At 33.4% G+C, this 13073-nt stretch overlaps 2 protein-coding genes across 6 annotated transcripts; one reads left to right on the forward strand and one right to left on the reverse strand.

The window, feature by feature from the left end:
* Nucleotides 1–199: 199 nt before the first annotated feature.
* LOC103500772 (protein CHUP1, chloroplastic) lies at nucleotides 200–3994 on the reverse strand. 3 transcript variants are annotated; one of them, XR_007824959.1, is made up of 6 exons: nucleotides 3500–3877; nucleotides 2974–3207; nucleotides 2673–2791; nucleotides 1547–2326; nucleotides 480–1447; nucleotides 200–352 (listed from the first exon to the last, which is right to left on the reverse strand). XR_007824959.1 is itself a non-coding variant. In XM_008464183.3 (5 exons), exons 2-5 carry the CDS (start codon nucleotides 3116–3118, stop codon nucleotides 566–568), a joined length of 1926 nt encoding a protein of 641 aa, XP_008462405.1. In that variant the 5' UTR covers nucleotides 3119–3207; nucleotides 3500–3994; the 3' UTR covers nucleotides 270–565. The 3 variants fall into 3 exon arrangements, 2 of the variants coding, with proteins under 2 accessions (XP_008462405.1, XP_008462406.1); XM_008464183.3 differs by having other exon boundaries at nucleotides 270–1447; nucleotides 3500–3994; XM_008464184.3 differs by having other exon boundaries at nucleotides 270–1447; nucleotides 3356–3877.
* An 893-nt stretch (nucleotides 3995–4887) lies between these two features.
* Nucleotides 4888–10021, forward strand: LOC103500773 (uncharacterized). Of its 3 annotated transcripts, XM_008464185.3 has the most exons (10): nucleotides 4888–5177; nucleotides 5806–5896; nucleotides 6041–6133; nucleotides 7719–7839; nucleotides 7962–8087; nucleotides 8211–8264; nucleotides 8378–8424; nucleotides 8589–8699; nucleotides 9449–9503; nucleotides 9688–10021. In XM_008464185.3, exons 3-10 carry the CDS (start codon nucleotides 6044–6046, stop codon nucleotides 9702–9704), a joined length of 621 nt encoding a protein of 206 aa, XP_008462407.1. In that variant the 5' UTR covers nucleotides 4888–5177; nucleotides 5806–5896; nucleotides 6041–6043; the 3' UTR covers nucleotides 9705–10021. The 3 variants fall into 3 exon arrangements, with proteins under 3 accessions (XP_008462407.1, XP_008462408.1, XP_016902863.1); XM_008464186.3 differs by lacking the exon at nucleotides 5806–5896 and having other exon boundaries at nucleotides 4900–5177; XM_017047374.2 differs by lacking the exons at nucleotides 5806–5896; nucleotides 6041–6133 and having other exon boundaries at nucleotides 4900–5177.
* The last annotated feature ends 3052 nt before the right edge of the window (nucleotides 10022–13073 follow it).

The raw sequence follows: 13073 nt of genomic DNA on the forward strand, positions 1-13073 counted from the left end.
TGTGTTATCATGTTCTTTCTATTTCGTTATCTTTTCATAGCTATATCATTGTATTAGTTGATATTGTACTGTTTGGACTCTTTTGGAACTTGATGTTGCAAAAAAAAAGACATTGTTTCTAGAACTTTCTCCACGTTAGAGTGTATTAGCTAATCTGCAAGTGATACCTTACCAAATTTAAGGGCATCTAATAAAGACATACATGATAAGCACTTGATTGTATTTAGTACGAAAAGGTTCCATAAACTTGACACAAAAAAGAGGGCCGGTTAAGGATACATATATACTCTTTTTGTTTTCTATCTTGCTTTTGCAATGTCCAAGAACAGGTAATTCAGAATAGACACATTTCCTGTCACAGTAGCAAGGGAACTTGATAAGATTAGTTTTGTTAGGATTGAGCTCGTACAAGTAACATTACAACAGTAAGTTATTTCTGTTACGAAGTTTCCGTATCAGTGGAATTAGTTTCTACCTACCTTTTGTGAACAGTATAGTCCTCAATTATACACATATGAACAAGTAGTGATCAAGCCATTGAAAGCCAGACAAGCTTTGTTTGCGTTCAAAACGAACCAATGGATGCAGCCTTTCTATGTGACTGGTTCTTAGCTCCTCGGGTGTCTTTCAAAACTTCAGCATACTTCATCAACTCAGACTTCTCGGTGGATTCTGTGTCCTGACTTTGAGATCTATCTGAAGAGTTGCTCGATTGGTCACTCCCTAAAACAAATCTCTTGTTAACGTAGCCAACATCACTATTCCTTCTAGCGGAGTCTTCAGTTTTTACTTCGTCTTCCTTTTGGCTATGCAATCTTTGAAAATCGATTGAATACCTTGATGAATTCCGCGATGAAGTTGCATATCCAATAGCCTGACCCTCGGCTCGTGTAGCATTGGTCCCAGTAGAATTACTCGAGCTGTAACAAGGAGAATCACTATCTTCTATAGATGCTGCAGATTTTTCTGCTAACAAAGTCAAATTTTGTTGACTGCCTTTTCCCCTCAAGAGTTTTTTGAGTTTACCAATAAATTTGATTTTGTTTGAACTTGTTTTGGCTGTAGATGGAAACTCAGCAGCTGAATCATCGGGATCTCCAGGATCAGTATGAGAGGAAGCCTGTGAGGATGACCATTGATCAGAATCGAAATCCGTAACACTAATGCCCTTCCCTTCATTTCCTTCTGTGTTTGCATAATCGAGGATGAGCTTCTTTGCTTTCTCCTCGGATTTGGGACTTAGTGTTTTGCTTAGGTCTCTTGCTGCTGTTTTCCCTGCTGGAGGCTGAAAATTCCGCAGCTCGTATCTTAAGCAAGCATTAATCCAACGGAGATAGACTAGCTCTTCAACATCTGCCAACCGGTGTGCTTGGAGCTGCTCGATTTCCTTAGTTAATGCCTCATTTTCTTGTGTCAAACGCTCCGTTTCTTCTTTCAGTGATTCTTTCTGTACAAATTAGATGAATATAGAATCAAATGTTTCATCACCAAAAAAGTTATAAAAAGGTAAAATAGCTACAGTAAGGAAGAGGGGGAAAAAACGTACTTCTTGGTCTTCCAAAAGAGAGTTTGCAAGAAATTGAGTAGCATCTAATCTCCGACCCAGATCAGAATTCTCTATTTGTAATCTCGAATTCAACTTTCTCAACTCCTCTATCTCTTTCTCTAAATCTTCAATCTTTTGCAGCTTGATTTGGGCATCTTTATTGCTTTCATTTGTCTTATGTTCTTGATCTTGCAGCTTGAGAACTTTTTGCTGAAGATTTAAGATCTGTCTCCTGTTCTGTTCTGCTTCATGTCTAAGTTTTTTCTTGAGGAACTTAATTTTTGCCCTTGCAGCCTCGAGGTCGGATACTGTTTTAGCATGGTTGCAGACTTGCGACTCTAATCGTCGGTTATCTGCCTCGAGGGACTCAATCTTGAAGGTGAAAAGCTTGGCTTCCATGTTGTTAATCTTCAACCTATTTTGAAGTTCCATTACTGCAGTTTCTTGCTCTTTAAGGCCATAATACTCAAGTAATTGAAACTCAAGGTTCCTCTCTCTCTCTCGCAGCATTTTCACCTTGCTTTTGAGATGTCTGATTTCTTGTTCATATTCATCATCCTCGACAGTCTTATAAGCTTTTGGAGTTTCGAGCCCGGACCTTGGAGCCTCAACATTTTTCTTCGGAGAAAACTCAGCATTTGCGGCAGATAAATCAAATTCTTTGACATGTTCCTGAAACTCTGGGAGAAGCAAACCATCTTTATCTACACCATGCTTATTGCTAGGACAGAGACCAAGATTTGAATCATCAACATTGACTTTTCGAATACACATTTCTTCCTGAGAAAGAAATCAAACAACGAAGATACGAACTTAGAAAAGATCATAACACATAACGTGAAGATTATGTCTTAATCAAAGACCAACATGCTCAAAACAAATCATTGCCAATGACAGAGACTGAGGAAGAACAGTCAACAGACCTGATAGTTTTTTTATTAATAAAATACTTTCATCATAAGGTATATCATTTTGCATCAATCCCAACAGTTCAACAAATGGGTTCATTATACAAATTTTGCACAACCAACTTAAAAAAAAAAAAACCTGCCTGGTATCCAACCTTTTTGAGCATTCTAATTTATTCATGCTACCAAAATGTAAAAACTATCATTAGAAAACTTACATAGGCATCAACTGCAAAAAGAACAACATTAGAGGATGCTGCTGTTGCTGCCTTCATTCCTTGATTGTCAAGTCTAGGTCCTCTTCCTCTTCCCAAGTTAACTTTATTGCCCTGATCATCTGGTAAAAGAAAATGAAGTACATGATTTAAAATTTGCCAACCAAACATAATCCAATATATCTCGATCATTTAAAACCAAAGGTTAGAGTCTCGAACTCACACAACACGATAAACACCAAATACATGACTCAACAATTAACACTGAGAAATTGAGGAAGCATGGGAGATTGAATATAAGAACCTGAAGAACTCGACAAAGGAGGCGGCAGAGGAGGTCTTTTATTTTTTAGTCTGAATCGGGAATAGAGGAAACTAGCAAAGGAGATAGCCAGAACAACCCCAAATTTTAATAATAGAGGTTTCATCAAATTCCCCTTGTCTTCCATTATTGGATATCAATAACCTTTAATCTAACCAAATTGATGAACTAAAGGATCAGAAAATATTATAGGTCATCGTCTTCATCGTCTCCCATCTGCATAAACCAAAGAGAATCAGATGACCCATTAAACATAAAAGCACATAAACAAGCTTTTTTTCAAATAAAACCCACAAAAACTATCGAAACCCATTCAATAAGAAAAGGTAATCAAACGATCAACTGCTACAAAAAGAAAGAATACTTCGAAAAATCAGCCGAAACCCATTTCAGACTCGTAAGAGAGGAGAAGAAAAAATCAACCAAACCCCATTGCAGATTCGGAGAAGAAGAGGGAAAATTAGACGAAACCCAAATGAGCAGTTGAAGAGAAGGGTGGAGAAGTTACTTTGATTTTGTAACAGAAAAGCATCGGGGAACGCATGAAATCAGCGGGAGAGTAACGCTTTGACGTTGGCCGGATGACTGCGAATGTTGTTTGTATTGGATACTTTTCCGTCCGTGTCATAGGCTGCTTAAACACAAGTCCAAGTGTAGAAAATTCCAATTCAAAACTCCTTTTGTCCTTCTTTGTTTCTTCTACGGGCAAACAATGGCCACGCTTCGTGTGGATGTTGACGTTGACGTGCAAAAGCGGGTCTACCCAGAAGGATTTGGGTTGATGGAACGGGGAAAGAGAGGATTTTAATGAACTCCAAATTTGGAACAGTTAAATGAGATAGGATAATTAATCGGTGGATTAGAATGACGATTACGAGGAACAAAGAGATAAGTTTTGTTATGGAATGGAAATGGTTTAAATTTGGATGGTTTCTTTTTTTGAAGATTAACGTGAAGGAGCTGTTTAATAGCTGATCTCTTTTTATCTGTCGTTTTTATTTCATCTTCAAATTGCAAATGTGCAAAGTGTAGGTAAGATCTTCAATTCCCTTCCCATTTTCACCTTTTTTGACTTTTTGTGGATTATGAATTTGGATGGAAGAATAAGATAAAAGTAGTTGTTAATTACGTGTTAATGAGAATTGGAGTTAGGACAAGTGAAAGAAAAATGAGAGTCTATAGTATATGTATATAATTTATCTTCGACTTGGTTCTTTCAATCTCAACCAATCCATCATCATACAAGAAGTATTCTTTTTTTTTTTTTTTTTTGTTAAGATTAAGCGTATAATGCAACATTTAAAAGTTAGATAGACAACTTTTTAATAGTTTGACTACATATTGTATCGAGGAATTGTCGTGAATAGCTAAAATTGAAGCTATTTCACATATTAAAAAAAACTTCGACTTTGATAGATTTTGTAACCTTCTAAATCTATAAGAGAAACGTAAATAAATTGATATCACACATGAATAAATGAAAGTGATAATGTGAACAAAAAAGCAAGATTATGAAATACTTTAAAGAATTGAAAGTTAGTATCAATACCAACAAAGTGTACATTTGTTTATGATGACTAAATCGTAAGAAATTCAAAGTTAAACACGTGAGTGAAGACAAAACAGATTGAAAAATTCATATTGGTGTAAGACGACAACTTTCACTCTAATAACTACAAAACAAATAAGGATGATATTGTTCAGGAGAATATGCTCGAGTAAAATAGTTCATTTTTGTTTGTATAATTGAAATTGTCGGTATATTACTTTTGAAGGTAGGGTATTAATTATGAAACTATGATGGAAATTTCAAAGGTTTGGTAGGCAGACAAAGTCACTATTTTGTCTATTTTAGCATAAAAGAAAAAGAGAGAAAAAAAAAGGAAGCTATATATTCAGATTTTCTTTTTCCTTTCTGCCGCTAAACTCCCTTCCATCCTCTTCTTCTTCTTCTTCTTCGCGGGACTTTAGCCATCTTCCCTCTCCCTTTCACGCTGCTGTCCACCGTCCCGCCGATCGTCGCCCCAAGCTTCCGCCTCTCGTCTCTTTCTCGCCACCGACGCGATAACGTCAAGGCCTCTCTATCTTTCTCACAGCTCTCTGTTGGAAATTTCCATGGTGATTAGAAGGAACGTGATTCAACAGCGAACCAACCATCCTCCGGCTTTTGTTTGCTGATATTGCAGGTAACACACTTACGAGAGGCTTTAAACTGATTTGTTCAATTGACCCAATAATAAAGTTGATTTTCTTCTGATGGGACATTGTTTGCTCTTAATTCATCCAAGGTGTAACTATCTCTCCTTTGTTTTCTTTTGTTCTGGAATAATCTGTTTACTGAATTCCAATTTATGGGTAAGAATAAGAGCAAGTAAATCCCGTCGAATATCCTTTTGTTTCGTAAATGGAAATTTCCTTGAAATAGTTGTAGTGTTACTGTAACGTGAACTGAAAATCGAACCGGTAGAACTTGAATCAACCGCCGTTTAGTCCAGTACCAGTTCGCTCTCACTTTCATGGGGCTGATTCCGCAATTAGGCTTTCAATTTGGTAAAGAAACCACCAAACCTAATCGAACTTAGTTAAGCTTGAACTCAGGGGATGATATTAGGAGAAATAGTATTGTCGTTGGTTTTGGATAGGGCATTCTTCGTTATGTTTTTGAAAATTCTCTAACTTATCTTTTACAGGGATAAAAGGTCTGTTTAAGATGTATGATTCTAAATATTTTTAAAGAAATGAGTTTCTGTAGGCTTTAAATTTCACTTTTTCTGAAAACTGGCATGTTGCCGTCTCCATCTTTGTTCTTCTCAGGATACCGTGGTATTGAGTTTCATTGTGCTAGGAAGCAGTTTTTTACATCCATAATTTGAGCAAGTCATCAAAAAGGTTTAAGGAATTTCAGGTAATAAATCATATTGCCTTTTCCATTAAATAATGAAAACAACTTGGACTACAATACAGATTTAATGTCTGCATGAGATTAGACCTCCTATTTTGTATTTATGCCTAGAGGCTAGAGTAGTTTGCTCATTTGTTCTACAATCAGGGGATGGCATTTAGAGGGCGAGGGAGAGGACGAGGTGGTGGTGGTGGGAGCTTTCAGTACGCCAAGCAAGAACCTTTCGAGCTTTTCCCAGAGGTGGGTAGTTCTGTAAGCTAGAAAAGTGCTTCTAACTTCCACTTAGTTTGCAGTGGTGAACTGATAGGATATGCTAACAGACTTCATTGATGCCCGATTGAGTTCACGTTAGCACATCTTTGTTAATATTATTATTGCGTGCATTATTTCACCTATGTTTGCTTTGAGTGAATGTGGGACTTACATAATTACATTTGAGTTGAGTTTAGATAGTCCGAAAGATGAATTAAAGCTCTTGGTTATTGATGAAATCAGTAGTACTAGTACATTATTTGTATGTTTGCAGGGATCCCTTTCCTCTCTCTTGGAACTTTTTATCTTTCTTGGTTAACTATGACCTTAAAAGTATGATTGCTTATTTCTCCTTGTAAGATATTTCCTGACCAAACAAACAGATATTGTTTAACATTTTGAACCTATAACCTTAAAAGTATTTGTGTTGCCAACTTCTTCCTTAAAGGTTTTTGTTCTCACCTGGATAAGTAGGATGCTTTAAAGAAAATGAAAAACAACTTTGATTTATCCCATTTTTGTATAAGCATTATATTTTCAGGTGTTTTCTTTCATGCACTTTGCTTTCAAATCGTTGGTGTAACTTCATAAGTATTTTATATTTTTGATATCCATCACTCAAACTGTAGAGTTTTAGTTGACGAAAGCAAATACTCTAGCAGAGCTAATAGTTTCTTCTTTTTTTTCTCTTTCATGTTATAAAAAACGGCTTCCATTTAGAAAGAATGAAAGAATACACGGGCAAACAAAAAATAAGCCCACAAAAAGAGGAACCCACCAGGAGAGGGGGACAATGGATGTGAAGGCCCTTCTTTCTATTCTTGAGAATCACACCTTTCGTACTGGGGGAGAGATGTGAGAGTTTGGAACCCTAGTCCTCTGGACAGGTTTTCCTGTAAATCTTTTTTCCGGTGTTTGATTAACCCTTCCTCCTTAGGTGAGTTGGTCTTTTTTTCGTTATGGAGGATTAAGGTCCCTAGAAATGTTAGATTCTTTACTTGGAAGGTTCTCCATAGTCGTATTAGTACGATGGACAGGCTTACAAGGAAGATGTTGTCGTTGGCAGGGCCTTTCTGCTGTATCCTTTGTCGGAAGGCGGAAAATGACCTTGACCATATTTTGTGGCATTGTGAGTTGGCGACTTTGTTTGGAATGCTTTCTTCCAGACTTTTGGCATGAGTAGTGTTCATCATAGAGTTATTAGAGATATGATCAAAGAGTTCCTCCTCAATTCGCCATTAGGGGAGAAAAGTCGTTTTCTTTGGAGTTCTGGTGTTTGTGCTATTTCATGGGTGTTGTGGGGTGAAACGAATAATAGGATATTTAACAGATTGAGAGGGTGAGTAGAGACTTGTGGCGCAAGTCCTTCTTCATGTCTCTCTCACTGGGCTTTGATATCGAAGGCTTTTTGTAATTATCCAATGAACTTGGTTTTGATTAGTAGCAGAGCTAATAGTTTAGGCAGCTGCTTTCCTCCATCTGCTTCTCAAATGGAATTATTCGTTCAAAGATAATTTCATCAAATTGTAGTACATTTACTTGCAAGCTTACCACTTTTCTGGCACAATTACAGAATGTAACTCTACCAAGCGTCAGTGAAATGCCTGAAGAATTAGCCTTGGCTATGGGTCAAATCAACTTTCTGAAATATTGGAAGGCCTCTCCTTTTTATCTAGAGGAAAATGTCATGAAAAGTCAGTGTCCTTGTAACTCTTCCCCCCCCCCCCCCCCCCCCACACACACACAACAAAAGTAATGCTATTTTGTTGCAACAAAAAATTGGTAATCTTGTACACTACTTGGATTATTGTACCAGAGATGCAAAGAACTGAGATAGAGAAATTTTCCGATAGATTGAAGATGAATAGTACATTGAAGCGTGATTCCCTCGCACAAATTATACAGCTCACATCTAGGAACTTTCCTGAAGAATTGGTTGAAGGTATGCAATCTCAGATCTCTCAGAGAGAGATGGGAGTTACACTAAGATCATGTGTCTGTTTCCTCCAATCTTTTCTTTTTGGGGCCACCTATGTACACAAATACTCTACTGTTAAATTTTCAGGTTTCAAAGGGAAGTTGCGGACCAAACGAAAAGTGCAATGGAACCCTGAGTCAGGTTTGTTGGTTGGGACGATAAGAATTTCTCTCTCTATACCAACTCAATATGGATGCTATTTCTGTTAGTCACCTGTTGATGGATCCTTGTTGGTGGTATCTGTCTCATTACAGGGCTGAAAAAAATGGACTTCCTAGAGAAGCGTGAAGAATCTCTCAAGGTTAGACATTTTCTACCTCAATCACTCACTCCTTTTGTAATTGTAGTCCCTTAAATCTTTTCTTCTTTTAGTTCTCATTGCAGTTTATGATTAAAAATGTTCATACATGCCCATTTACTCTGCAAGATCCCTTTGCTGATTCTTTTCTTTCTTGACTTTATTAGGGACAGGATAAGGAGGATAAGGAGAAGAAAGAAGGAGAAGAAGGTGAAGACGAAGACGAAGAAGAAGAGGATGCACAGTCCGAGGAACTTACCGATGATGATTATTATCAGGTTTTGACTGGAACTGTTGGATCTCGTTATATGCTTTATATAATCATGAATCTTCATCATTTTTTTTTTCTAGGATCTTGTGTCTATTATTCCTTTTTTATCATATGTCTTCTTACTTGTCTAAACTTAATGTTCACTCTTAAAATGCATTGAATGATAAAAGATAAAAAAAAAAAAAAAAAAAAAAAAAAAAAGTCTAAGATAAACTAAGTGCATGTGGGCTCTAGTAGGGATTAGTAGTAGAATATTACTATGGTTATTAGGAGGGGCTTATTAGTAAATAGCTAGTAAGTTCGTTTGGACTTTTAGTTATAAATGAGGGAGTGTGGTTGGGAGGAAGGTGTGAAGAATTTTGTGGGCTTTTTTTTTTTCTGGAATTCGCGAGAGAATACCCATCTCAAAAGGCTATGTTATATTGTAACTTCTTTGGATATTGCAATATAAATCCATCTTTAATTATTTTTTTGTTGGTCGTGAGTGTTCTTGTTAGGATAGGTTTTTGGAGACCCTCCCTCTCAATAGAATTTTGTGTCCGAAATCACTCACCCAAGTACTCTCCCTTCCTCATTCCCCACTCCTTCTGCTAAGAATCTTTTCGAGTTCCAAATCACTCACCAAAATATTCTCCTTTCCTCATTCTGCACTCTCTCGATTATAACCAATATCCTTGCAACCTCATTCTCTATTTACTAATATATCCTTGATAACAAGCCTATCAATTTTCTCCGACTAACCTCAATGCGCTGCAGAACGAATATTTTGACGACGATGAAGATGATTACAACATGGAAGAAGAAGGTGGAGGTATGGTTATTACTCTAATGGACATTAATATTGTTTGAATTTGAGTTTAGAACTTGATATGTATATTATTATATTTATAGAAGCTGAAATGTTCATAAATTGGAAATTGTAAATGATTAAGCTACATAAGGTTTTCTCCCCATCAATGCAAAGGCTGATGTTATATGGTCCAATATTGTTGCAGATGAACCTGAATATTAGTGACTATGGAAAGTGGTGGTATCTGGGGATTGTTTCTCCAACTCAAATATTTTAATTGCTGCACGGCATTTGATTGGTCAATCGGGTTTTAGTTTATATCTAGTTGAATTGATTTGATCTAATTTTTTTTATTTAAGTTTAAATAATATTTTAGTTCTTCACTTTTCATTTTTCTTTTTTCTTGTCTATATGCAGCATTTGGCTAAAATGTTTCTTTTTTGTTCTTTTTTTTTTTTTTTTTTTGAAAAGAACAATTTGATAGATGTGAAGTAGAAATGCATTCTGTTTATTTATATACGGAGGATCAAATTTCTGCACGTCTTAATTTATTTAATTTTTGTTTTGTTTTTCTGGTTTTTTGTACATTAATAATTGAAATCATGGGGTAGAAATGTGGGAAGGCTTCTTCTATTAAAGGGAAAATTAGGAACAAATACAAAGTGCAATAAAGTATACATTTTTTTTAAATTATTGGAATATGAGCCTAATTGTTAGAGGATTATTTAAAAATATAACGATGTTACTAAAATAAGATTTGAATCATAAGTTTGATTATATAATATTGTCAGACTAAAGTTGGAAAAAATATTGTAGGGTTGAATTCCCACAGGATTTTTTTTTTTTTTTTTCCTTTCTATTTTAGAGGATGTTTATGATTTTCTAATTTCGTTTGATAATTATTTAACTTTTTTTTCTTTGATAATTATTATATAACAAAAAAGAAATCTATTCTTTTAAACAACAATATTCAAATACCATATTTCTCTTTTAAATAACAATACTGTAGCTTTTTGTTTTTGAAATTATACTTTCAATTTGTACTTAATAGGGTGTTTAATATTCAAGTATTCAAATAAGTTTCAAATTACATGAGATTAACCTGATAAATCTTTTTGTATAACCTAAGTTAATTAAAGTATTTTTTATACACTCTTACGTTTCACAAACTTTTAATTTTAGCGACATTTTTAGTTCAACTAGTAAACAACACGTGCGATGCATGCGAAAATCATACAAACAAAAACTATAGTTCTAACTTAATTTTATAAAATTGAAGCAGTCATCTTAATATTTTTATATTTATTTCTTTTTTATATTCACATCTATTATCTCAAAATATATTTTTTATTTTTATTATAATTTAAATAAAATTGTACTTTTTAAATACAAATGTGAAATTGAATATTTCAACCAAGCATGTACCATTACTATAAATATCATAATTATATATATATATTTATTTTGCTAAAAAATTATGTCATATCAGGTAAATGATGAAGAACAACTTAATTCTTCTTATATCATTTTTTTTAATGATTTTGTAGGTTAAAAATTAAAGGAAATACTTTAACCATTTATTGTTTTACGCATTTTATTACTTTTATATATACTTAATAAATTTCAACAATATTTATATTGTTTGAACAAAATCAAAGTATAAGTCATTTAACCATTTCACTAATAAAATAGCTTTAATAAAAAAATTAAATGAAGAAAAAAACATGAACAAGATTCCCATGGTTACATTTAAAAGAGATTCTCAATATTATATAATTTAAACATAAAAAGCATAAATTAAACATATATATGTCATAAAAAGCATAAATTAAACATATATATGTCAAAAGTTGGTGGTTTAAGTTTCCACAATTTTTATCGTGTACTAAAAAGAAACCTATGAATGAAGAAATATACACAAGCATGCTTCTATATAGAAAATAGACAACAAGATAAAAAAAGAAAAAAAATAGAAGAGAATAGAAAAGCATGATTTGATTTCTTCTTCACCCTTTCGTCCTTGGCATTTTGTTGTGACTTATGAACATGAATGAATAAGATATTTATACTCGATTTGAAAAGGAAGAATTCGAAAGGTTGAAAAATATATGAAAAAGTTAATATGAGATAAGAAAACGTGAATAGTTGGATGATAGAAGATCAAGGGAGAGAGGAATATAAACGAGTTTGAATAAATTTAAATGACATAGTTAATCGAGAACGAAATTTTTAAATTTTGAGAAAAGTTATAATAAAGAGATAAAAGGTTTAAAAAATCAAACATTAAATGTTATAATGAAAATGACCACAAATATTAAATCTATGTAAATGACAAAATTACCCTAAAACAAGACTAAAAAAAGTTACAATAAAAGGGTAAAATGGGACTAAAATATTTCTCCAATTGCATCATTTTATATATACTATAAATTAAACATTTTAATATTTCTCCAAAGAAGTTGTTTGAGACACAAATGCAAAAGTTGAAAAATGAAAATTGTAGTTTAATCGTAATGATGAATTTATTGTATTGTAGTATAGACCTCAGATTCATATTATTATAATTAAATGAATGGCATAATTCCCAAATCCCACTTCAAGATGAACAGATAAACTCAATAAGAAAACTTGTACATTTTGTGTTGTGAATTTTGATATATAAATAATGAGTGTATTGGTGGTGATGATTAATATTCACTCATCCAAGCAGTAGTGTGTGTTGAGTTGAGAGAGAGTACTAAATAATATTACAAATAATAATCATCATGGGGAGAATGGTATGGGAATTGAAGCCCATAGAATAATATTGTAGATTCCCTTTTGGAATTAATTAGTTTAATAGGCAACTGAATCAGATGTCTTTTTCTTTTCTTTTTTCTTTTTTTTTTTTTTTTTAACTCTTACATTTCTTTTTATATATATATATATATATATATATATATATATATATATATATATATTATATTTTCTAATCTCAACATTATATAAATCATTAATATTCAACCTCTTCTTCTATCATAACTATAATATATTACTAACCATATCATCATTATTTTCATCATTACCTGCTGCGTTGCCATATATATATAAATATAATTACTGTTAAAGCAAAATTATTGTAATAAAGATCTTATTAGTTCAAAGGAGATGGTAATTAGGTTGAAAGCGAATGAGTTGATGTATGATATTGTGGAAGTTTTTGGTATTAAAGGTATGAAGGTTAAGTAAATAGAGAGGTTGGAATTGAGTATTTGGTTATTATTATAGTTTGCCTACTTTGTGCATCTACACTTGGAACTCACTCTTTGGACCATCAGAAAACATACTTCATTTTCTTTAGGTGGTTGTTGAGAATTTATTGAAATAATTAAAATCATTATTGTGTAATAACCACTAGTTTTACTTCTTCTTTATTTTTGGGTGACATTTCTCTTGTTTCAATCTTCATATATAATAATAATAATAATATATAAACTTGGGGAGGAAGGAAGAGTCAACCCTCCTTTAGTTTTCTACTTTTATGTCATTGATATTTATAATCTTTATATTACTTTTCTGTACTAACACAATTTTATCCAATATAGATCAGAA

The sequence above is a fragment of the Cucumis melo genome, chromosome 1 (genome assembly GCF_025177605.1).
Source record: "Cucumis melo cultivar AY chromosome 1, USDA_Cmelo_AY_1.0, whole genome shotgun sequence".
NCBI classification, from domain to species: domain Eukaryota; kingdom Viridiplantae; phylum Streptophyta; class Magnoliopsida; order Cucurbitales; family Cucurbitaceae; genus Cucumis; species Cucumis melo.